Source organism: Nothoprocta perdicaria, unplaced genomic scaffold, assembly GCF_003342845.1.
Source record: "Nothoprocta perdicaria isolate Ctin4 unplaced genomic scaffold, notPer1 scaffold_20, whole genome shotgun sequence".
Lineage (NCBI taxonomy): Eukaryota > Metazoa > Chordata > Aves > Tinamiformes > Tinamidae > Nothoprocta > Nothoprocta perdicaria.
This window is the reverse complement of record NW_020455205.1, coordinates 2,981,736-3,007,104: the sequence shown is the minus strand read 5'-3', so window position 1 is coordinate 3,007,104 and position 25,369 is coordinate 2,981,736. Positions and strand designations below refer to the sequence as shown.

Sequence of the window (25,369 nt, the reverse complement as noted above, 5' to 3'; positions counted from 1 at the left end):
ACTCCACATAACGTACTTTGAGTACTGTTCTCTCAAWAATAATTATTTAGATGTTAATCTGGATATTAAATGTTAAGAATTTTATAAACCACAGAGCCAGAAACTTCTTCCATGAGATACAGACAGCCAAAGTGATGACAACATCTTCCCTAAGACATGATAACTAGGTGCTTTTATATCATGTGTCAGCATTACTTATGTAGCCTTTATGCGTGAGCCCTGTTTCTCCTGTTTGAAGATAGAAGTTTGCTGCTATGAATGACCTTTGCCTCATCACAGGTTGCATATCCAGGTCCTAGAAACTGAGCTACTATTCAAATGACAGAGAAGTTATGAACCCAGAAGGACAACCATGTATGTGGACCTTTGTATACCAAATAATTCAATGTTTTGGGGAAGAGAAGTCCTTTCTGAAGTCAGACTTAAGTGCAGGAAGCAAGAACACAGGAATTTTGCTAAATATAAGACAAAATCTCCAAACTAAAAATACTGAGAGGTTGCATGTCTCAATGCATGCCTCAATTTTAATGCACCTCTAAGCTAGCACACATGCAGACCCAGAATGAACACCCTTCTGCTTTCAAAGGTAGCGCTTAGATTTAGTATACTGAAATTGTATGCTCATAGGAAAAGTAAAAATTTCTATGCTTGAAAAGTAATTTCTCGGCTGCTATTACAAGCAAACACCTGCAGGAAAGGAACTGAAAATAAGAAAACAGAAAATAACATCACCAAATCAACCCACAGTGAACCTGAATGTCAAATATGGTGCAAGGGACAGCACCCTGCGTGCTAGAAAAGGAACAGAGAAAAGCAACAAGATTCCATTCCCCAGAAAACAGGTGATAAAAGGTGAAAATAATGCAGTCTGTAAGCTAGAAGTAGCTGGAAAAAGATTGAGATTTATTGCTCTCAAATTCTTAGTAGAAGAACCAGGGTACTTAACTGAAGCTGGATGACAGGTTCAAGACAGAAGCATGTTACTTTCATACTGAATCATATGCTTTTTCAACTTAACTGTGCAACTTCTTAGCATAGGATGCTGCAGCAATTTTATGTAAAATTTTTAGAAGTCAATGAACGGAAGAAAAACTAAGTTAGTTATCCCAGATGCCTTCTTCCAAATTTCTTTTGTATTATTTGCGGCTTACTTTAAGAATGCCAGAGCTAAAGAAAACTTCCTTAAATTTGCTTTTGTCACCATGATTTCAAAAAAATTAAATAAAACATCTGACCGAAGAAGTATCCTGTTCTTGTTTAAACCTCATATTTCCTCCATCCTATCACCCCAAGACTTAAATTTTGTGCAGACACAGAAGTGTCTGCAAGTTCAGACAAGCTGAACAATCAAAATTGGTTTTACACAGACAAATTTTTTTTTTTTTTGTATCAAGTACTATTAATTCCCACAGTGTTTCAGAAGGAAATCTACCCACTATCCGCCACTACACAAAACTGGAGCCCTTAACATAACTTTCTAAAGAGATTTGATAAAGACCAGTCCGATTTGCTGAACATAAAAATTACCATAAGCTCAATATGTGTGGCATACCTGCCTTTGCCACAACCTTAGAAGCTTGCAATTTGCAGAGGACAACAAGATCCTTGGGCTGCCCTCCAAAATTGGGACTTCAGAGAGCTTGTTTCTTCCACGGTAATATCAGTCACCTGAGAGGCAAATCTGGCAGATAYTCAAAACTAACCATCTAGGTATACAGAAGTCACACTTAAAGAAAAAGAAAGAAAAAAAGGATGAAGAGGAAAAAATATGTTAACAGAAATCAACTATTTAGGTACCTGTTCGATACAGTTCTGTAGCACCCCTGAAGAACCGGGGCAACGCTGCCTCCAGTAACATGATAAAGTCTTCAAGCTCTTCAGTAACTCCTACTAGGAAGTACTCATTAATCAGATTGTATTTGGCTTGCTCCAAGGCCCATCTGCTTCCCACATTCCTAAAGTGAAAGAGGACAATTAAATTGTGATGTCAGCCAACAAACCTTGTTCCCTGGATGGATATTACTTTGCAATATGACCCTTGCATAAGAAAGTCAAGGTTCTTTTTAACTTATAACTGTTTCAAGTTTAGCTTATCACTCCAGTTTGTCATTTGTATCTAATATCTTGGTTTTTTAAGGCTATCTAAAGCAACTTTGTACTAATAAGTTATTGACAAAAAAGCAAAAACAATCAAAAAAGCACTTATGGTTATATGTATATGGTCCCTACCTTTATTAATGCATTTTCTAGAGGGTTTAATTTTCTCTGTATCCAAACTGAGATTCTCTACTTTCACATTAGATATCAGAAAGGGTGCTGGTAAGACTACACTTTTTTCTTTTGTAAGCATAATTCCAGGTTACAGAGTCATTTACTCGGGAAGATTGCCCCAATCAAAGAAAAAAATTTAGTTTTTTTTTTTTACATATATATATATATATATATCTTTAGACAGAGTGGAGACATATGCAGAGTTTTCTGCTTCTCCACCTGGCCCAGGTCTAAGTAGGTCTGAAACAGAAGCTCCCAATTGATCATTTGCTTTGTTTATGCTTTATTTAATCATTGGATGTCTGATAAAAGTTTAAGATGAACTCATCTTTGTCTCTATTTTTTTCCTCAAATAAATATCTCAAATATTTGCCACCGAAACTGTAGGAGCTTGAATGCAATATCTCCATTCAGACAGATACCATAGCCTGTCTTAACAAAAAATATGTCAAGAGTCTGAATCCACAAAAAAAGAATTTTAAAAGTGAAAACATCCATTTTTTCTCAGAGCACTATCAGCACGCACTTGCACAGTACCCTACCGTACCACCGGGTTAAACAACTCTAAGACTGTTTCAATAGAGTGTATTTCAAAGCACCTTCTTAAAACAAAAAAAACAAACAAAACAAAACAAAAACAACAAACCTAAAGAAAAAAACTTATTAGTAAAGTACTGGCTGCTACCCAACYGAAACACAAATTTAACCATTTAACCCAAACTCCTCTCCCTACCAGCACTCTGAGCTGTGGCCACAGAAGAACGGAATTTGAAGCCAAAGTTTCTCTGGAGCACAGTCTGAGCCTCCGGCCGCTACACATTCATCAAAGGTCTGGAACACAGACAAAATAGAGCTAAGCTTTAAAGTCCTGCTTATATATCAAACATCTTAACCTGGTTGGTTGTTAAATGTAGTGGGAATAGAAAAGAAGCACAACATGACAAGAAAAAAAAAAAGTAATTTTTTTTCAGGCTTTCACTTCACAATGTTTTATTATGAGGAGAACCTATTGCCTTAACTAAAACAGTATTTGGACAGTCCTTTACAATAAGAACTAATCTACAGTTTCAAGCCTCTAATAAGGGTTACGTTACAATAATAAAAAAACCCACAAAGAGTGCTAGTATCACTGTTTTTGCCAAAACAAAACCAAAGCAGTACTGGAACAACTGGATCTTTCCCCAAGAACACTGTGCATTTTGTTCTAGATGAATCAAGTTTCTACTACCTTTTAAGTATTACAACAAGGAATTTCCATCCCAGAGGCTAATTTGTTTTTGGCTTCCAGGCAGTASACAGAAAAGCAAGTTGCTTCACTGACTAATGGGCTATTTCATACAACATGATTGTGCAATTGTGCATAGATAGCTACAGTGACACACAGTTTCAGCTGCAATGATACAGTTAAAGACTTACTCTAGCATGGAACAGAATTTACAAAATTTACTTTATCCAGCTTGATGGCATTCAACCTAAAAGACAACTTTCAGTTATACAGAAGACATTCTAAAAAGTTTCTGTTCAAACTAAAGTGAAAATATATGTAATTATTCTATGTTAAAAGAAGGACTACAGGATTGGCTTCTATTCCTGATGAGATGATTTATTCTTAAAATATCCTGAAAAATATATAGATAGCAGGCCAATGCAGGGATTAACCCATGGCATCTTGTTCCACGCCAGACTTTTACTGTAGCTCATGTTTCTTAGCCCAGTTCTACAGATCTCACAGCATACAAATGTCTAGTTTTGTAGCTCTCTAGAGAAATTCTACAGTGGTCCATCATGTGTGTTTTATGGCATCAACATTTACCTAAAACCTAAATTGTTCTAAATGTATGCGGCTATAAATATAGTTACTCCTAACTTATAAAAATATGTACTAATATAAATGGATATTTATCAAATGAAAAACTTCTGTGGGGGAAATTTACAGTTCTTCCTAAGAAAGAACTTCCTAAACTCTTCCTAAGAAAGGAAGTGATTTTCTACGTAAGATGAAATAGAACAGGTTTTCCTCCCCATTTCTTCTACCATGGGCATCTGAATGGCTCCATCAAGGGATTTTAACACAGGAAACCCTTGTCTTTCTAGACTCTGTTCTTGGAACAAAATTGCCTGCAACTGTCTAATTTTGAGTGTACCAAGACAGAGATTAGGAAAAACGTACTCTTCCACCTATGCACTATGGTATGGATGTAGGCACAYGTGTATAGGGAATACTGAGACTCCACTCCACTTAGTAAGGGCAAAATTGACTTTTATTCTCAAGATTGCATTATTTTACCTTCCCTACTTTTCATCTAAAGCACTGTTGTGGTACCTACTATAATGTAGTCTAGAGTGAGTTAGTGCTATAAGACACCATCTAAACAGTTTTATAGAAAAGCACTATCAGTACATAAACATTACATTATTAATGCAGTGCATTAGGACACTATAAATTGGAATGAACTTCACCTTCTTCCAGGAAATTAGAGCTGCTACCTAAAGTGCAGTCTACTGAGCAGCAGCACTGGTATGTTTTGGCTTAATGGTTCCCAGTAATTACCTAACAAGTCTGTTAGGATTATATTCAAAATTGAAATGGCACTTTTTTTATTATTATTTGAATAGTAAGTCCTACAAACAGCTTGGACTTGGAAGCCTACCGAGACCCCTAACTGAAGAGAATTCCACTGGCCAAGTAAAGCTCCTCATGAAAAAGGATGGAGTAAGTCACAAAATGAAAAATCCTCTCTGAAAAGGCCTTTACGGTAGCACAACATCACATCATCTCTGCAGCAAGTCTACAAAGATAGGTGTCCTCCCATCTCTTCAGGTACTCTGGTGCCTGAAGCTTTCCTCTATCTGAATAGYAGGACATCAGGGCAAACTGGAGTGCAGGAGCAGAAGATGGCGCCAAAACCTTACTAACACGGCAGGGCAGAAACCAAGGAGAAATGGTCTCCTTTTGGTATTTAAAAATCACCCTTTTGGGAAGGTGGTGGGGCAGGGAGGTGAAGGGGAAAATCGTTAGTCAAAGTTATTACTTGTTATGGTGTTGTTTATAGATTTGCACAAAATCTTTTTGGTGTGATTTTTCTTACTTAAATTTTCACTGTCCCCTGCTATGAGCACAATGTTATGTTAACTTTCTGATGTTTTTTAAACAAAAGTTTAAGAAAACATATTGCTAATGAAATTCAAGAACAATATTTTTGCCTCTATTAAGAGCAAAAMCCCCTTATTGTTCTGAAAGTTTCCATTCTGCATCAACTAAACTCATTTAAACTCTTCTTATACACATAATACCCTACTTTTCTTCTCRATTTAAGCAACAGTGAATGTCTTACTGGAAACCATTACAACAAACATGCAGCTACCTCCTAAAATAGATGTACTACAGGACCTAGATGAGGTTGCAGCTCTGAAACTAGTACTAGTAGTATTACAAGRGTATAACAGGCTAACCTGAACTACCAGTAAACTCCTTAACTTATGGGAGAAGTATGGAAGCCAGTTGTTCATATTCCATTGTTTTTAAGGAAACTCTTCATATGTTATAATCACGTTGCAATATTTATATTTAAGAAAATGAAAGAGGGTGGGTTAGTAAAGTAGATGTTAAGGCTAAAAGATCAGCAGTCTTAAAGGATTTGGTATACACTGTATCCATCTTAGTTTTCAAGGCAAATACAGATTCCTAATACAGAATGATAAGCTTAACTAGATACTGACCATCTTTGGTATAATAAAACACTTTTAAATTTTTTTAAAAACACAAAATYCATTTATACATTTATAAAAAAACACATAAGTTAATGTTAAATTCTGGTCCAGTACTGACACCAAGTAAAGAATATCACCTATGAAACCACCATCATCATGAGTACAGATACAAAACCATTCAGTTTTTATCAGGACGTATTTTTCATATAGTTTTCATATGACCTTTACCATAAACAGTATATGTAACAGAGTCTACTTTACCTTTTTATCCCCCTGTTTTCGCCTTCGCAGCCCTGGTCTGTAATCATCTCCAAAGCGCAAAAAGTAATAGTAAGAAACTAGCCGCTCTATAGGATCTCTTATGACATTTATGTAAATTGGTTTCTTTTTAACACCAAATCTAAAGTAAGAGAGGAAAAAAAAAAAACCAAGGTCAAATCAGAGTTGCCTTTCAACGGTTCATGTTTAAGGCTGCCTTTGCAATAGACTGGAGAGGTTTTTTTCTGCTCCCTTTGAGACATTTTTGTGGCAAAATAATAAATATGGTATTCAAACATTAAAGGTGACATATCACAATGGAGATTATTGCAAYGATGTGCAGTGCCCTGAAGCCATAAATAAATATATAATGATAATAAAGATCTCTTAGGTTTACATGGAGTCAAACTGTGAAAGGGTTTTGAATTGACAGAAGACTATTTAAGCCTCCAAGCTTAGCTAAAAGAGAGTGCTCCTGGTTTCAAGATGCAATATGGTTAGCAGTTGGTAATTTATAATACCATATACTGCTCATACGAGGAACCTGGTTAAAAAAGTAAAAAAGAGAAATATAAGAAAACAAAAGAGGAAGCTGAGAAAAATGTACTTAAAAGGTGTTACTTTGGCAAATGACCAGCACTACAGACATCATCAAAGTCAGAGAAGAAACAAGGGAGTTTTCAGCTGCCAGAGCTGCAGTTAGGCTATAACAGGCACAGTCACTGCTCTCAGCTGCCTCTGTGACAGCTCTTACCCTCAAAAGGCCTCCAACGGAGTTCATGACCACTTGAACCATTTTGACACAAGGTCCAGAAACTTAGAACTACGCGGCCTTTCAGGCCCACTGGAATGTGCCCCTTTCTACAGACGCTACAGTAAGTGCAGCAGAAAGTTGTAACAACCCGTTTAGAGGCAGCATGAGCCTCAGCATGTATCTGCAGGCTAAGGAAACAGAAAGGCCTTAAAATGTTTGTGCAGGCTTGTACATTCATGGGGAATTGCATGTTAGCTCACACCACTAGCYTCAGTTATGAGAATATAAATTACTTGTTACAATAATGCAACAATAATGATTCAGCAAAATGCATGATGTCAGATGAAGAATTTTTTTTCCAAATAATCATGAATGAGAAAATTAGGAAATGAAGATGGATCAGAAAAGGAGAGGGGATAGGAAGGGAGGAAAATCAAACTTTTTACTGTTATTTCTAGGTTGACGGACTGTGGTAACCTGACTTTAATGCCATAGCTCACTGATTGAAYTCAGTATTTCTAGCCTGAGCAAAATTTAAAAGACATTTATTATGATAATATTACAGTGACTCTAAGTCTGATGTCCATGTATAACAAGCAGGAACAGACTTTTGTAAAATATTTTACACTTCACAGCTACAAAAATATTCGCTTCAAGCAGCCACCTTATAGCTCAAAGAGTGTGCCATGCTAAACGCAACCAGAGCATAAGATAAATTTATTATTGTAATAATGAAAACCACAAGTATGACAAAAAACAAGCTGCTTCAAGGAAGAATAAGTCATTTAGGCAAAAGGGTAACAAACACAAGGATAAAATAGCCCTGAAGGGAAGTATGCAGATGAATGAAACCTGTGAAATTGCTTAGATGCCTTTCTAGAAGCAAAATAATTATATTAGTTTAAAAAGATCCACTGTGCAAAAATATTTTCAGCTTTATGAAATGAATAATGTATAAAATATTCACCTTGGCTGTTCTAGAGAGCTTGTATTCCAATAGGGGTTCAGTTCAGTGGCTTATTAATGGAGTATTTTAACTTTAAAAAGCAAGAGACAAACTGATAAAATTTGATACGTTTCTTATTTGAAATTAGGATGTTTTGTCTGTTACTTTTTCTTAGTGCCATTGGAAACTTCTAATTTACATAGTCTACTCTGCAAATCTATAAAATTCTCATTTCCTCTTATTTCTTTAAAATAAAAAGCTAAAAATTAAAATTAGCATATATAACAGAATGGGAAGGTTTCACAATGCTGAGCTGCTGAGAATATATTCTGAGAAATACTGAGAATATATTCTGTGCTTTTTACTGCCAGTCAAATGAACAGTAAGTCAGAAAAACAAGAAAAATACAATTTTGAAATAACTTGTAGTATTTTGATAAAGTGTAAAGATATATTCCTAAAGTGAAGAACAACAAAACTTGGAACAAAAAAGGAAAAATCCAGTTCTGGAAATGTTCTTAGCAGTAACTACCAGAGAGTTATCACTAGAGGGCAGTAATATCCCATAAGGACCCGAGCAGCAGCATATTTCAAACTCCTGTACTACTCAACAGATAAATCCGTGGGTAACATACTTGGCAAAATCCAAATAGGATACATGTCCATGGTAAAATCCTGGTTTCATTTCCTTCCAGGAAGTGACATTCTTCACGAATCGCACCTGTAAAGGTAGACAGCAGAAAATGTTTCTGAACAGCCAGAACATTCAGGCTTTGCTTAAATGGTGCTTTCTGTTCAATAAGTAAAACCTGCTTTAGGAGAAAGTCTAGTTTTATTATGAATATCACTAAAGAATTTTCACCAAATCAAGTAGGTTCTTCTGGCAGCATGCAGGCAACTCACATTAGCTCWTTATAAAACTTAAGGCTCAGCAACCTGATGGGCAATTCAAGGAAAACCGTCACAAAAATGCCATCAATACAAACATTTAATTTTCTMTTCATCTTTGGTTCATCTTATTTGTAACTTGAAAGTGATGTAGAATTCCCTCTGCAATAAGTGGAAATGCAAGTGTGTCTTTGATGAAATTGTCTGACTTCATTTAGTCCCTCAGATTAAAGTGTACCGGATTTGCAAGTATATTTGCAGACCTATTTTACTGGGACATAAGAAACCAAACTGAGGGTTCATTTGTTCCCTTTTTCCAAAAGGCAATGCAAATTTTAGAAAATGTATACAGTGTAAATTAGATAAACAGTTTAGSACTTTGAACAGTTACTTTTAAGCCAAACATTCACTCAGTACAACTTCCAGAAGATCACGTTGAAGCATGAAGCAGTCCTTAAACGAAAGCTGATAAAGCATCTCCTGGCAAACTTCACAAAAAATAGAAATAGCTTTACATTTCAAAGATAACAAAAACAAACAGACTCACTCCCCAAACCAGAAAGGATGATGAAATTAAGTGGGACATGCAAATGCTGATCTTGCTTGGCTTCATTAGATGAATAGAATATTTTAAGATCAAAGCATTTAGCTCTGAAACTTGCTTCAAAACTAGTGAATTGRATAATAAAGAAAAGATGATAAATTTGTACTGTTTGAGCTGTATGGCAATGATATGCCATTTCTGAAGCCAAGAATGAGAAGACAGCTTATTTACATAATAGGAAAGCACACTTAAAAATCATTTAAAAACCACTTGGAAACCAAGCAAGATATTACAACTGAAGCACAGAAAACTGCAAAACATCATGCCATAACAAACCTCTGTTCAACATTTGGCAATACAAATTCATGGAGTATCAGTGCAGAGAAAAACAAATGCCTACCATTTTAGTCTTATGACAAGTATAGCTTTACAGAGAACAGATAGCCTCTGTTAATTTAATTTTAAAGAGTAGAACAGCAATTCGTGACAGAGGTTTATTTACAACTGCTCTCTAATAGTCTCTGCACATCTACAATATCATGTAGATGTGCCTAACAAATAACAGATAACTAGAAAGACATTGAGGTGAGACAWAGGGGTCCAAAAAGCAGTCTTAGGGCTCAAGTCAGACATGCTAATATTTTGTAAAGTGTAATGGATTGAGAATATCCTGGAAGCTGAATTTAAGCTTGGTTTTTATTTGCAAGACTGTCCCACTACTGTTTATTCAAATGTGCAAAATTTGCTGCCTGTGATTTGAAGAGGTTCATCATCTTTAATTCCATGAACACTGGCTCTTGGATGCTCAGGTAAAGAAAATATGACTATTTTTTAATAACAGGCAGCAGTCACACTTTCCGTGATAGAAAGTACAACAGTCTGCAGCACTTCACAATTTAAATTATATACTGCACATGAAAACTGGCAAATCTGAGAAGCACTCCAATGTTTTACAAGYGTTTTGTAACCTGGGTTGGTTTCCTGTCTCGTTCTGGGTGTAACACAAAGCGATAACGCATCGAGATGACTTGGAATCCAGCTCTACTACCTATACTGCTCAAAACTACCTCATCATTGACTATACTTTTAAAGATCATTTACAAGACATTCAGTGAAGAGCCTCAGCTATGAGCATATTTCTTCCCTGATAAAGTTCTCTAAATGCAGAGAATATATTCTCCTTCCATCTCCCCCACCCACTTCTGGCTTAAAACATATTTGCCTGCTAAGAAAAATCACCATTTAAAAACATAGGATTGTTACAGATGAAGCTAATATTTCAATTATACACCAGAGACCTAATGTGATGTTTACCCTTTTATTAGCTTACCCAGTCTGATTGATAAGACTCAGACAAGGCTAGGAAGGTTCTCTGACAGCCGTGACATTTACATCCACCTTAAGAAATAGCCCAGCTACAAGATGGACCACGGAGAATTTAATTTTAATGCCTGTAACTAGCCTGCATGCTAGAATGTTTTTCTTCCCACATTTTGCAGCGTTTTGAAAGTCTAAATTGTTCCAGGTCACAGAGAGCCTCACGAGTCAGGATTYGCACATTTTAGGGCAGACAAATGCTGCATGCTGGTTCTTACTGTTAAATATGATCAGTGCCACCTTTCTTTTCCAGGCTTAGCGGATACTGGAGCTTTCAAGGGAACGAGCAAGCTTCTGTGTCTGAACTTAGCTGAATAAAACTGGAGGTTATTTTAAAAGCTCAGATAAATGTGAATGAGATTCCTGTGAAGAGATTTCCTGGTGCTTTAAATAATCAGCTACAAAGTTGCTTCATAATCTATAGTGAGAAATCAGCTGAGCTTCATTGAATTAAAAAGACAGATGAAATGTACTTAGAATATAAGAMGACTGGGAAAGGTTATTTAAATCCATCTTTTTAGGACAATTAGAATTTAAAAAGCCTGGGGAATCCAGGCAGGCAAACCAAAGTGATGTTCTGGCCTGCCACTTTTCCTCTGGCCACCAATTAGACCAGTTAGCAAAYGTGGCATGGTCCTTGTCCTTATGGACTTCCGGATGCTGCAAAAAATCCTACTTTTATATTATAGGTTTGATTGGCAGCTGCTGAATCTCCAAATTAAAACTATAAATAGATTTGGTCCTTTTTTTCAGGAACAAGCAATGAAATGGAAGTAGTTCAATGACCAGTGATTGTGTTCAAGCTGTTAGTCAGAAGAGACTATGAAGATTGTCCTTTCTTTTAGCTGCCTGTAGCAGCAGAGAAGCAATTTTGTGAGATGGTGACAGGACTAAGCCTACCAAGTTCAGCCAATCTAGATCCCTGTCTGGTATCAACAGCTCTTTCTCAGGAGGAAAAATACAATTGGCACAGGTATGGAGGTGGACACCAATACAYACCAGGACACCGAACTTGGACAGAAAGGTTCTGAAATGCTAAGCACTGTTACATAGTACTCCTACTTCTTACAGGGTCACTGTGAACTCTTCCTAGTTGCATTTCTAACAAACATTGCAACCTCTGACCAGTTGACAAAATTCATATTACTGAAGCTGGTATGAGAGTGCTCTCCAGCAGACCACTGCTCTAAAAGAGAATTCAAGTTGCTCTTTTGAGAAAAAGAGAGCACAACATCACGTGAGAAGAAAACAAAGAACAGAAAACAACAAGCTGAGATAGTTAAATGCTGGATAATTGTACCATAGATATTCACACGAACAATATGCAGCATGTGTTTTCATATCCTCTTTTCTAAAACTGTATCTTGAATGTATACTGCAAGATAGAATGCTAATTTGTTTTGAAATGTGTTAATGACACAAATTCACAATGCAACAAAGGTTGCAACAAGGTTTATGTGGCTAGAATGCTATCCAAGCAGCCATCCACAGGGGCATACTTGTACAGACAGAAAATATCAGTACTGAAACATGCAGGCAATAGCTAAAATCCTGTCAAATGTCTACTTGATTTCAATCGAAGCATTTTTGTTGTTATAGGTCAGAAATGCAATATGGCCAACAGGGTACTCCGCTTGCTACAAGAAAAGGCTAATCTGTGAAAAGAGAAGCAGCTACTAGGATGCTGCTTTCAGAAGAGCAGTAAAAGAAAGGAGTGCTACTGGAAAAATCGTCATCTGAAACTAAATTGGATGAGTTAGGGACTTTTATTGGATTATCTAAAAGCAGATGCAGTCTATATTTGGAATGGATTTTCAGTAATTTTTTTTTTTTTTTTTTTTTTTTTTTTTAAGATTGCATCCAAGAAATAAAGGTTTCACATATGGGCTGAGAACTTGAAATCCATTACAAGATTATAATAGTTTGGCAAAAACACAGTAGAAATAGCACTTAAAAGAGGGATGGCTATTTTAAAAAGTTATCTATGTATTCACAGCTTGCTTGGGGAGATTTGTTTTAAGAAACAGTATCACTAAAAAAATAATTTTGCCTTTAGGATTTTTTTATATGTTTTACTTCTGGTGTATGTACACTTAACACACAACTCAGCTGTACTGATGAAGGTGGTACTGTGAATACCACCCAATCTTCTAATTAAATAATGCTATTTATCACCTTGAACAACAACAAAACACCAAATGAAGCTAAGACTGCCAGTATTATAGACATGTCCAGCACTGGTGGATTTTCATTTTTCAGTAGGAAATTGTTGGGAGAAGAGAGAAGGAGAGGTTCTCCAGACAAAAGGAATTCAGGAAAGAATGGATTTTATTTGAATGAAACCCAAAGCAGACATTTAAGGCAAAGTTGTGAGAAAAGTGCCTATGTTCAGTCTACACCATCACTCTCTCCTACACCTCATGTACTCATCTAGCTCTATCCTTCTGCAGACACCGGTACTATTCAAAGACACCTCCACAGAAACTGAATCAGTGGTTGCAAGGGCAGTAGGATTAAATTGAACAGGATTTTTAATTAAAAGATAATGGCTTGTTAGATCTTTTGGAAATGGCTCCGCATGGCTTTTTAGTACTTGCTTTACCCCATGGATAGGATTATAGGGATGGTTACCATGTTTACTCCTTAGCAAACCTCAGCAAACAAGCCCAATTTGGGACAAAATATACAGTGGCCAGAATGACTAGACCTAAAATTTACCCCAATTACCTCACTGTTTTCTCAGATACTCACCTTTTTCTGATTTTTTTGATTTTTGATTTGCCTTTTTTTTCTTCTCTCCTCCTCAGACTACTACAGCTGTGCTGGGCTGCTTCTGCCTGTAGGCACGGAGCAGGAGGAGCTGGGAGCCTCTGTGCAGATGTGCTGCAATGCAGAACAGCTCCTGCTTCTGCTGCGCATCCTCTTAAGATGATCAGCAGGCAAGCAAGAGTCTGGCAACAGCTGCTGTACAGCCAGTGGACATGTTTTAGACCTGACTTTCTATTTAGGTTCTGTGTGTGCACTCACCAAGAGCAGAGGCTTATTACAAAAAAAAAAACAAAAAAAAAAACAACAACAAAAAAATCAGACTGGACCCAAGAGAAACAGAGCACTGATCACTCATGGCACGTGGTACCCGAGACAGCAGAATAGCCCAAATGGCATGGTGCCTACATGGCACGGAGAGGATGGCAAGTAAGACTGCAGACACTTCAAAGGGAAATGCCAGGCAATGATGAGATGACARCACAACAGATCTTTACATATAGTTTTAACACAGGTAATTTCTGCTCTAATTGTGTCACTTTTAAGCTTATTTTTTAGACTATCAACAGGTACTTACCACTTCCAGTAGCTCAGCAAGCCCTAAGCCTATTATTGTCTATTATTATCTACTATCTAATTATCCAGTCTCCTCACGGACAAAGAAAGGGCAAAAATTATATTGAAATCCATTCATTTTGGAAAACTTAAAATAATGGAATTAAAACCACTCTCATCAGATCATGCATGTTTACAACCGCATACAACCACTTTTTTTCTTCCCACCTTGTTCAATAAAAACACCCAAATGCAAGAGCTTACCTGATCTTGCAGGGACATAACAGGATTGTTTTTGGTTGTATTGATATGTAGAACATGATATTTGTTCTTTGCACAAAGATCATAGGCAATATTTGTGAAGGATGTGCTTGCGGTTTTAGGTACTCTATTGTAAATAATCACCACGTCATCTTCCTCATCCAGTGACACATCTTGTCGGGGGCCATCTACTGTGTGGCGTTGTTCTATTTCTCTGACTTCATGTCTTGCAATAGCCCTTTCTTTTAAGAAAGAAAAAAAAGAAAAGGTAAATATTGTCCCTTTTGAAAATCAAACCTCAGAATGCAAATGACAAGTTTGCATTCACCAATAAAGGAAGCACTTGCTGTTACATAATTCTGACACATATAGAGCAAGACTTGACTTAATTTATAAAGTGCATGAATAGTAAAAGRTGAGCTAGTCTGACATGGAACACAATGGCTTGGAACAATATATTTGGGGAACACATCCCATATTCTATGACTCATGTTAACACTACTGAAAACCATTATCATCAAAGAAAAGTCTTTACTGCAGGAAGTGGCATCTTTCCAAATAAATGCCAATTAACTCGAATGAAATACTCACYGTTTAACAATTACAATAAAAAGAATAACTCAAGAAAATTGGAGTATAGAATGTGAATTTTCCAAAACCAGTACAATCACTAATAGTACAAGTTTAGTTGATTAATTTGGTCAGAGGCACTACGATTCAAATGAAATTAATATTGTTCTTATTCCAGTTAAGCCCCAGGTGTTAAGCATTATAATAAACAGTTTTGCAAAAATTTAATGAGATTTATTAATTCAAAGTTTGACATGAACAGAAGCAAGAGATGTTTATGAAAGTACTGATACACCTCAAACATGTTAATATGTGGAAAAAACAAGCTATGAAAAAGATATATCTTGCCAGTGTGAGTATTTTATAAACAAATCATTTTCTCATTTGTATAAAAGGTGATATTCTGAGTAATTGAACTCTCCTTTAAGTGCAAAAAGCCTACTTGAGAATCAGAAGCAGACTATAAGATTACTCTTTTTTTCCTTTTGCTGTGGAATATCAAATACTTTGTGTCGATTCAGACAAATCTTTGTTTTTTGTTTTTTAAAGGAAGCTTAATTCAATGTATAATACAGATGTCAAAGCATCTTTCCCAATTCACTTATGATACTACTTTTAATAATGTACTTAAAGAAAGCCATGTTGGCCAACAGTGCAAGCTGAAGTCGGCACCGTGAGGCTAACCTCTGACGTCCCAGGTCAGGTCCTCACAGAGGTTCTGACACTCTGCATTACACCCCTGTAAGACAAGAGCAGCTTTTGGTCTTTCCATCTCTCACTCCCTATAATTCTGCTCTATTCTCTTTCATCACATCTCTCATTCAAATATAAAATCACTTAAAACAGAATCAATAAGCTGTGAATACCACTAGCCTATAATTCCACATAAGTTGCCTTTGCTAACAAACTTCCATCTGTCTGAAATGCTTCAAAGCTTAAACTCTCTCTCTCATATGCTTCTATCTCACACCCCATAACTAAGTTACATCAGTATGAAAATGTTTGTAGAAGAGGCTGATTGAGTACATCGCAATTTTCCACATGACATCTGGTGCTCCCCACTACATCAGACACAGTTTTTGCTCCTTCCTTTCTCCTTTACTACCCCTCCCATCCCTGCTGGCAAACCTCCTGTTTTGGAGAGCAATAAGGCAACTGGCGCAGGTTTCACCAACTAGAGGTGGCTACAACCAGAGGCAACCAGTGAGACCACGACTCGGTGACCATCTTRGACTCACTGCCCGGTAGAAGAAGAGGTGGCAGACTGAAATGCCATTCGCATGGACTTGACGGAAARGACCTGGAGCAGAGCAGAACCCCCTAGCCAGGTGGTGACACCAGGAGGCCCCCCCAAGCCTTCAGGTGCTGCTTGGCATGGGGAAGGAGGTGGCAGCCAGCTGACTCCGAGGCCTGGGCTGGGCTCCYGGGGCAGGCCGCAGCTGGCAGCCCGGGGCAACGCCACTCTCACAGTCTCTCCCTGCCCACAAGCTGCGTTCAGCGCCCGAGCGGCCTAAATACTGGACTCCATCGGCCTGAAGACCTYCTCAATAACGACTATTCTCCTCTGAGGGGGAATGAAAATTGAAGAGCAGATTAAAAGCTAGCCATAATTTGCAGCAAAATTAATGTCCTGCTTCTCTTTTCAAATTATACACACAAGGCATGAACACGGCCCCATCCACTAGGGAAACGCAGCTGCTGCCGGCGGCTGTTGGCAGCATCCAGCGGCAACGCGGCTCTGGCTGACAGGCAGTACGTGGGCAAGAACACTGTGGGATGGAGAGGAAGAAGGAATCAAGGGTGCTATGACAATTTTTATCTATGGAGGATGTGTGTCAGTACAACCAACTGAAACTGCAGGAAAAATACAGACTGACAGAACATAAAAACTCCAAGCTGAAATTTGTGGTGGGTATTCTGGAGGGAAGGGCTAATTTCCAGAGATACCTCATCAGCAGGTTGGTCAAATTGGCTGATTTCAACTCTTTTGGACAGCTTTAAGATGAGCACCTCTACTGTCCTTTGGCTTATGCCTTATTCAATGACAAGTGTCACCTTAACAGCACAACATAGGTTCTTTAGCAGCTTTATGACTTAAAATTTAACATAGACTTTGACCAAGTCTTTACTTTCTCTTCCTTTCTCCTCCCCATTTAAAAGCACTTCAATACATCTGCTCTTCACTGCTGATTAGCCAAGTTCACTGCTTTCAGAGACAATTCTGAGCGAGCGCCCAGGGTGCAGCAAAATCCTTTGTATTTCTCTAAAGTGCTCTGACAGTCTAAGGGACTTCTGTGCTGATCATCTTGAGCGACTCCCTGCAGCTGTCTTAAGTGACCATCCTTAACCCTGTAATTAACTAAACTGATCCTCATTAACATATGTAAATGTTGCAATCAATACTAAAGAAAAAGAAAGCATTATTCCTATGTAGAAGAAACACTGTCAGTTAGGCAGACTAAAGGAACTGATTTTTTTTTGTTCCAGAGGATTCTAATAACTAATTTTATAAACTTCATTCCAGCTTGCTTTTTCCTATTGAGGCATGAATAGGTATAAAGGACTTTTAAAATTTTCTCCTATGAAAAGCATAGCCTAGTAAATAATTAGAACTCACTAACACTGTCAAGTATTAACTTTAATAATGGTTAATGCACCTGTAGAACAGCAGAAAAAATCAGTCCAGACAAAAGAATTATTTTCAAACATCAGCAAATGTACTTGGTGCTTCATGTAGCTGTTTAGAGAAGAAAAAAACCACAAGGAACAGCACGGAGGCAACTCCAGCTAGACACCGAGATCATTAACTAAAATCTAATGCAGCAGCTGTCTGAAAATTAGAAGTAGCGAAGCCGAAAAAACAGCCATAGTTTCATTAGCATTTGATACTCATCATTTAATTTCAAGATAGCATTTTTTTGCTARGCCTTTATTTAGAACATGGAGGTAGAATTGTATTGACTACGGCATAATACTGTTTAGAGTTTGGTATCAAAAAAATGAATTTTAATGTTTACCCAACAGTAAAATCACTATCCTACATATACCTACATATATTCTGAGCTAATTTTAATGTCAGATTTTACGTTTCTCTTTTTCTGCATATTTTTGAGAATCACTTGCCTTTGTCAGGAACACAGTATTTCAAGATTAACTTCTGATCACGTATTTTGTAGGGTTTTTCTTTTTTTTTTTTTTTGCTATAGCTAATGTGCAAACTTAAGCATTTTCCTAACAATTTTTCTGTTGAACAGAGTAGTTGAGAGATGAAATCTGCATGCTATGCCAAAGCTTTTCCTGTTCCTGGTCACCTTCCTGCTCTTCATGTGCTTAAAAACGGTATTCAAAAACCATTTCTTCATAAGTYTCCCAGGGACTGAGGCTATGTGTGTAATTTTCCAGATCTTCTTTCCCCTGCTAGAAAAAGTCCTCAGATGTCTTCATCAGATACATTGCTAAGTCACCGCAAGCTTTCAAAGCCCTTACAGCGCCATTACCTGCTCACTCAGTGCTCCTGAAGGCATCCTAYCTACATCAGCCTTTTGGAGAGCTACTTAACTTTGCAGTCTTCTGCTGAGGATAATGTTTCACTCCTGTAAATGGTTCTGCTGGTTCAGGGACCTGGGAGGTCTRAGGGCAAACGTCACCAGCAAAAACAAGTTACCTCAACCTTTTCCATACACTTTGCCACATGGAGCAGAATGCCTACATTTTTCTTACCCTCCTTCTGATGTCAACATACTGCCAATAGAAGTCCTTCTGATCCCTTGATGTTTCAACTCTAGCTGAGCTTTGGCTTTCCTAATTTCACCTCTACATGTTCACACAGTCCTTGTATCTTCTTTATCAGTAGCTCACTCCTGTTTCCATCTTTCACAGCCAGGAGCTCCTTTGTTCACCCAAACTAGCCTTCTGTAACATTTGACTTTTTGCTAGAAAGACAACCTCTTAGTTTATTTTAACAAAAGATATGCTGCGTCTCTTCTAATACGTGACCAGACACATCATTTATGTTGTGTAAAGTCAATCTCTTAACTATATGACACACATGCCCAGGTAAAGACCTAATTCTCAATTTTGCCACAGTAACAACCAAGTTAAAAAATACATGAAAAGGCTTGGGCCTGAGGAACTGCATTTATAGAGCAGAGTTTAAGTACTCCAGTAGGTGAGATTTCCCCTGGAAATACACTTACTTGGAACTTGTATAAAAACGTCACACCAGCTAGAAAGAAAAAATGATTTCCTTCTGAACATAAGATTTTGAAAAATTCATAAATGTTTGAAAACAAAAGGTCCATATCAAAAGCATATCTCCAGCCATATTTATAGTATTACTATATTTCAAATAATATTCATTGAAGTTGTATAAAAGCTATAGACATATTTTMAACTGCATAATGTAGTGGAAAGATTTATTATTTTAAAAACAACCAGGTGTCAAACAGCTTCATAAACTCTCCAACATCAGACTGACCTTTTTAGTCTGACACAAGCAAGTGTCAAACTCAAGTCAATGAATTAGCATGAGAGCAAGTGCAATAAACACCATTCATCTCCCCCAGCTCCACATTTGTAATTTCAGGATTCTTTAAGATRACAAATCTGAGATAATAGAATAACAAGAGACAGACATAATCATAGAGAAAAGGGTTTGACTCTTTTGAAAATACCACATGGTCTTTATGGTGATGTGTAACAAGTGATTTTTAATGGCAAAAACCGCAATGAAAAATACTTGCAAATAGGGGATTTGTACTCTAAACTGCAGTTTAGTGTATAATAGAAGGGCTTCCTCTTACTTATTGCACTGTSTACACAGTGTTGTAATACAGGCTTTAGGTGTAAGCAAGAGAAGTTAATGGAATTGTTTTAYACATGGATACAGTTGTCACAAGTGTTCCACTATACAAATGTGCATGTCACTCCCTCAAGCAAAATCCAATTTCAAATAATGAAAGAAACCAAGATCAATATAGATCATCTGACTCCATTTAGTAAGAAAGGCTGCAGACAGTTTCTACAAGCTTTCTCCAGATATACTCTTCTAGAAAAAGTAAATGATTGTCTCAGCTAACATAAAAGGAAAAAACCCTAAAATGTCTGTTAAATATCATTTAAGGAGYTCTATTTATGGACAATGCTTTATTAGAATAACCCACCATCACATTCTGTTCAACTAATTCCAAAGATATAGTGTTATTTCTAACACACTATACTTATATCACCACTTGTCTTCAGTATTCTTAGCTATACTAACCCAAACTGGAAAATAAAATATTGCCCATTGGTGTCACAGCCAAAAAAAGGAGACGCGCAGGCAGCACCGCACTTGGGGCCGAGCAGCGGCTGATGTGCCTCGCAGAAGGAARTATTTTATTAGGAAACCTCCAAAGTTACAGCACAATAAGCAGCTTATGATAACTATATCTGGTACTAATAGATCTGGCACGGCATTTGCTTAATTAACATGATGTGCACAGACTAAGCATTCGTTGTGATAAACATGATTTCTGATTTTAATAYAGTTATAGTCATTTCTGTAAAGTCCTTTGGAAAACAAAACAAAGAAGTCATGCTGAATGAGACTCTGTTGTTGAAAGTCATAACAGAATTGATTTTAATTACATTTTTATATGCTTACCAGATAAGTCTTTGATTATATTTACGTTTCTTTTCCCTGTGAAACCCATTTATCTTGCTCTTTCTTGCTTATAGAACTGCAGTCTAATTCTGTAGATTCTCACTGCTTTATATACAAACCCAAAGKGTGTCTTATTACCCTCTAAAGTCTGCAAACTAGTAATTGCAAGATTTACCAACTGATAGAGCTTAAAATAATCAATGTATGTTTAAAACAAATAGACAATACCAGCAGTACCTTTTCGTTTTCTGATCTCAGGCTCCAAGTCTATCAAGTCTAAAGATATCATACGAGATGGAGATGAAAAAGACAASAATGCATAAAGGTAACCTCTAACAACACATACAATAGTGAAAATTTACATTTGAGGAACCTCTTTTTTTAATCAAATGCTGGAACTACAGTGAATAAGTAAATTGGTTCTCAAGCTCTCTCTGCAAACCTCTCCTTGTATATCCCATACCACTTCACAMCTTGGGGCTCAAGCCAAACTAGAAAGAGCTGGAAACACAAATACATGCACCAGTGACCTGGTTCTTTTCTGAATAAAAAGATTTAATCACCAGCTTTAAAAATAGTCCTTCACCTCTGACTTTCAAAGCAATGAAAGCAGCAGTGGCACAGAGGACTCAAAGGGGCACTAAAGGGAATATTAAAGAGGAAAACCTGCAAGTCCTTGTTGCTGAAGGCTGTACCCTCTGTGGTCTCACCCTGCAAGTTCAGCAGGGCTTTCATGCAATCCCCAGCATGATTTTCAAGTTATGCTTTAATGTACTCTGCTAACACAATGAGCAACTAATGCAAACCTTCCCCTTTTGTTCTCTCCATGTCAGGAAACAGCAGCAGTTACATTCAGTTCAGCTACATGTACTCGCAKATCAACACCCACCACCCAAAACCGCTTCGCAGCCATACACTAAAGAAAAGCAAAGTTACACACCCAGAAGCTTTATATAGYGATAAAGCACCATATCCACATGATAAGGAGCTACTACTCCTCATAAAACAGGAACAGTCACCAATGGTTGGGTGTGCAGGCAAGTGTATTTGTACAAAGCATATTCTCACCAGTAACAGAATCAGCTGCTCATCAAAAGCCTCTGGGAGTTAATCCAGATATGCACTGGATTAAGTTTTAATTAAAAAGAAGTCTCATGCATAAGAATTATTCTTTCTTTGTTCAAAACATGACTGATATATGACTATTTGATCAAAATTGATCAAGACAAAAGGGACAGAAGTTTACCCATAGCACTTGAAGGAAGCTGTTCCAAAAGTTGTTTGTTTTTCTTTTTAAAAGTATTTTTGGTAAGGGTAAAAAAAAAAATCACAGAAATAAAAATGATTCAACAGTTTTATATCTATCAGTCTCCAACARTCCATCAAAACCATAAGTTATTGGAAGGTGCCTCCACTCTCAAGCCACAACTGCAGAAAAATGCAATGTTAATAAAATAGAAGTTAAGATGAATTAATAATAGAGGTAATATAGCAAATCATACAGAGCATAGAAGCAGCTCAATGGTCTTGGAGGAAAACAAAACAAAGAAAGAACAACACACACCAAAAACTGGTCACACTAACATATTCAGTCCGATTGCCTTTTGCAGGTATTAAGACTGTAAATTGACAGATTTTATTTTATACAAGCAAAATAATCTGCTCCCAAGAATAGTCAATAGCATGAAATCTAGCATTAACCCATTTCTAATATGGCTGAAAACCATGGGGTTCTGCATTGGAATAATCCTGCTGTCATTCACAGGCAAAGTGATTTGCACTGCTACTGCTGAGCCACTTATATGTGCTGACCACGTTGCCCATGACTTGAAATTAAGGTAAAATATTTAAGAGTAGTAATATAAAATCATTTTGAAATACTAAAAATCATTTTGAAACAAGCATTTGATGAAATTTCATACTATTAAGCCTCTCCCTAATGGCCTGTGTCCCCAAAGAGACAAGACTTCTAGAATGAGGCCCCCAGCGCGGAGGGCAGATGCAGGTCTCCCCTCAACCTTCCCCATAAAAGGCTACAGACAGAATCTCCTAGGCCAGTGTTAGAGCTAATGAAGAGGCATCTGAAACAAGCTCTTGCCCTCTGTTCTTCATTCCTCCATACATGAATCCCGAGYTTCCTGAATTCTTTTGGTTTAAATCTCTGGCAACCACAGATGGTTTCCATATGTACGGTTTAAGCTTGCCTTGCTGTTACATTAAGTCATCATCCTCAAATTCCATTAGCCTCAATTACCTATTTTTATGTATATGAGTAGTAAGGTTGAAAAGTTCATTTTTATGTTAACAAGCTATACCCATGTAAGGATTTTTTTGGATCTCCTAGCAATTCAAATAAAGCATATGTGAAAAAACATGCAAACTTCCCTCTTCGTATATGAAGTGAAAGTTATTTCTTTGGAGTATTAAGTCAGAGATATTTTAATCTAAGTCTTCTCCCACTTCTGTGGGAGGACATATTGCCTGATACAGTTTTTCATAAGAAACAGGCTATTTATTTGGGATAYTTAAAAGCAAAAAAATACCAGTGGTGAATTTTGTTTCCAGGGAGATGACATATTACATTCCAGAAACATGTCACATACTCAAGTTATTTTTCAGAGGAGTGAGAAGAACAAAATACGAAAAGGACTTCTCTGCCATGACACAAACTTGCTGGCAATATCGTTACATAAGGAAGAAAACAGGAACAAAGAAGTCTGACTCACCATCCTCAAATTTAGTTGCTGAGGCTATATAGGTAACTAGTCATATATCAACAAGTATCACTGCAGTGTTAAATATATTGCAGCTGAAAATCAGACCTTCCACCCCCTTGCCTCTTTCACAGCAGTGGTAACACCTGGCAGAAGGGACACACATTTCTTCTACTGCTGCAGGCAATTCAGTAACTGCAATGAAACAGAGCTCTAAGAACTCCACGGCATCAGGAACAATTCAGGGACAAGGTTGCACAGAAAGGGGGATGCCAAAAAGCCCCCAGTCCTTTATGGCACCACTTGGTTCAAGCAAAGGTCCACAGCACGTAAGAGCAAGAAGCTGCAGAATTCCTTCCTTCACTTCTTCACAATCACCTTCTACCTCTAGCTACAACTCATGTCCAGTGTAAGGTTATCACTCTTTTCATCTGTGCCCTTATTTCTTCACTGGACTCGACTGCAACCTTTCTGGAAAACAGAAGCATCGYAATCATTAGAGAGCAGAATGATTCACATTTCTCCTCAAATGACAATACAAAGGCACCAAATGATTGTGCAAACGGTGGGAGGAGAAAGGAATCCTTCAAAAGGACAAACACTCGGGCTCTATCTGTAAATACAYATCTCCCTTGCTCTTATTAAATAATTCCTGAAGTATTTATTACTTTTAGTCCCTAGATAAAAGTAACTTCTCTTAGCTTCTGAACAGTCTCCTCAAAATGTTTTCACACCTCTTCTGACACCTAGCTCATAYGATGCTATCTTCTTGGGAAGGAGAGGAGAGCATGGGCTGACAGCAATTTGTGGGCTTAAAATTGACTCAAGGTAAAAATTTGATGTTTCATCCACCAACATATCAGTGAGAAATTGGGTCATTTTTTAATCAAAAGAAATCCACTTACTTTTAGAAGTTGCCTTTTTACAAGGACTTCAACATTCCTCCTAGGTGAAGCAATGAATACTAGCCACTTGCTTTTGATTCTGGTATAGCAGCAGAAAGATGTTAGACTGGGGGAAGGAGAACAACTCTTTGACAGAGGAGAGAAATCTTATGAAAGTATTTCTGTTAATATTAAGTCTTTGAAATCCCAACACCCAAATACAAGTATTCAACCAGTACTACCACAACTGCTAGTTTTTGCTTCATTTGAGCTTCTCAAACTGTTTATGAAAGACGATGTAAATTCCAGGCAGGACTGTTAACATTTAACAGCTGTAGAAACACAAAAGATAAATAATATGCCTCAGGTCACAGGGGTATACGGTAGAACTAGGAAGAAAAGAAAAAGGAAATCCCTACTTCAACATCATTTGTACTAGTCATTTTYCCCCCCCTTCTCTTCTCCATTAGGATAAATTTACCCTCTGTAGTCAATGGCATAAGCATGCAAACTTAACCATTTGCAGAAACTTCACTTGACTTGTATATGCCATTAAAAAAAATCCTAAACACACGTGAGCATGAAGTGATTTTTGTATCATTGTTTTTAACCTGTTCTTCAGCTAAAGAACAACTTATGAAATAAGCTAATTTCTAAAAACTATATCTACAAAGGCAGAAAACTGTTTTAAAATATAGTACTTTTCAAAATTGCACCTTCTTATTTAACAAAGGAGCAGAGCTGCCACAGCTCTGTTGTGCTTTAGTTTCCTCCAGCCACTTGAAGGAGAAAAAGTTGTTGATTTAAGGGACATGTTTTTTGAAAATCTCTGTTCTTAGCAACTATGATGCAAAAACATTTCCCTCCAAGGATGAAAATGATACTGCATCAGAAACACAGCCAGCATCTCTCCTTGCAGAGAGACCGTGGCACAAGAAGCTGCAATGGACCCCAACACAGAATAAACTTCTTTCTATGAAGTGGGAACTGTAAATAGGTTTTATTTAGGCTACTATTGAGCTAATGGCCATGAGGCAGGAGCACAGATTCCTTCTCAGATGTCCTTCCAGTCCAACTTAAAAGCCACAGCATCCTGGCTCATTTGACACACAACACAGCTGTCTGAAGTCAGTCTTGAACAGATAAATACCAAACATTTTTCATGTTAATTTTAGCGTTGAAAAATGTGAACTCTCAGGTAGTAAAGATAATTAAAGACAACTTGAT

The 25,369-nt window shown here is 37.2% G+C and overlaps 1 protein-coding gene across 1 annotated transcript in view; it reads right to left on the bottom strand.

Annotated features, from left to right (window-relative positions):
• The window catches only part of HS2ST1 (heparan sulfate 2-O-sulfotransferase 1), a 71,306-nt gene that overhangs the window by 3,035 nt on the left and 42,902 nt on the right, over positions 1-25,369 (bottom strand). The window contains exons 2-6 of the mRNA XM_026037908.1: positions 14,334-14,572; positions 8,575-8,660; positions 6,244-6,382; positions 3,005-3,102; positions 1,798-1,955 (exon numbers count right to left, since the gene is read on the bottom strand). Of these exons, the coding sequence (XP_025893693.1) occupies positions 1,798-1,955; positions 3,005-3,102; positions 6,244-6,382; positions 8,575-8,660; positions 14,334-14,572 (720 nt within the window). The remainder of the gene's footprint in view (positions 1-1,797; positions 1,956-3,004; positions 3,103-6,243; positions 6,383-8,574; positions 8,661-14,333; positions 14,573-25,369) is intronic.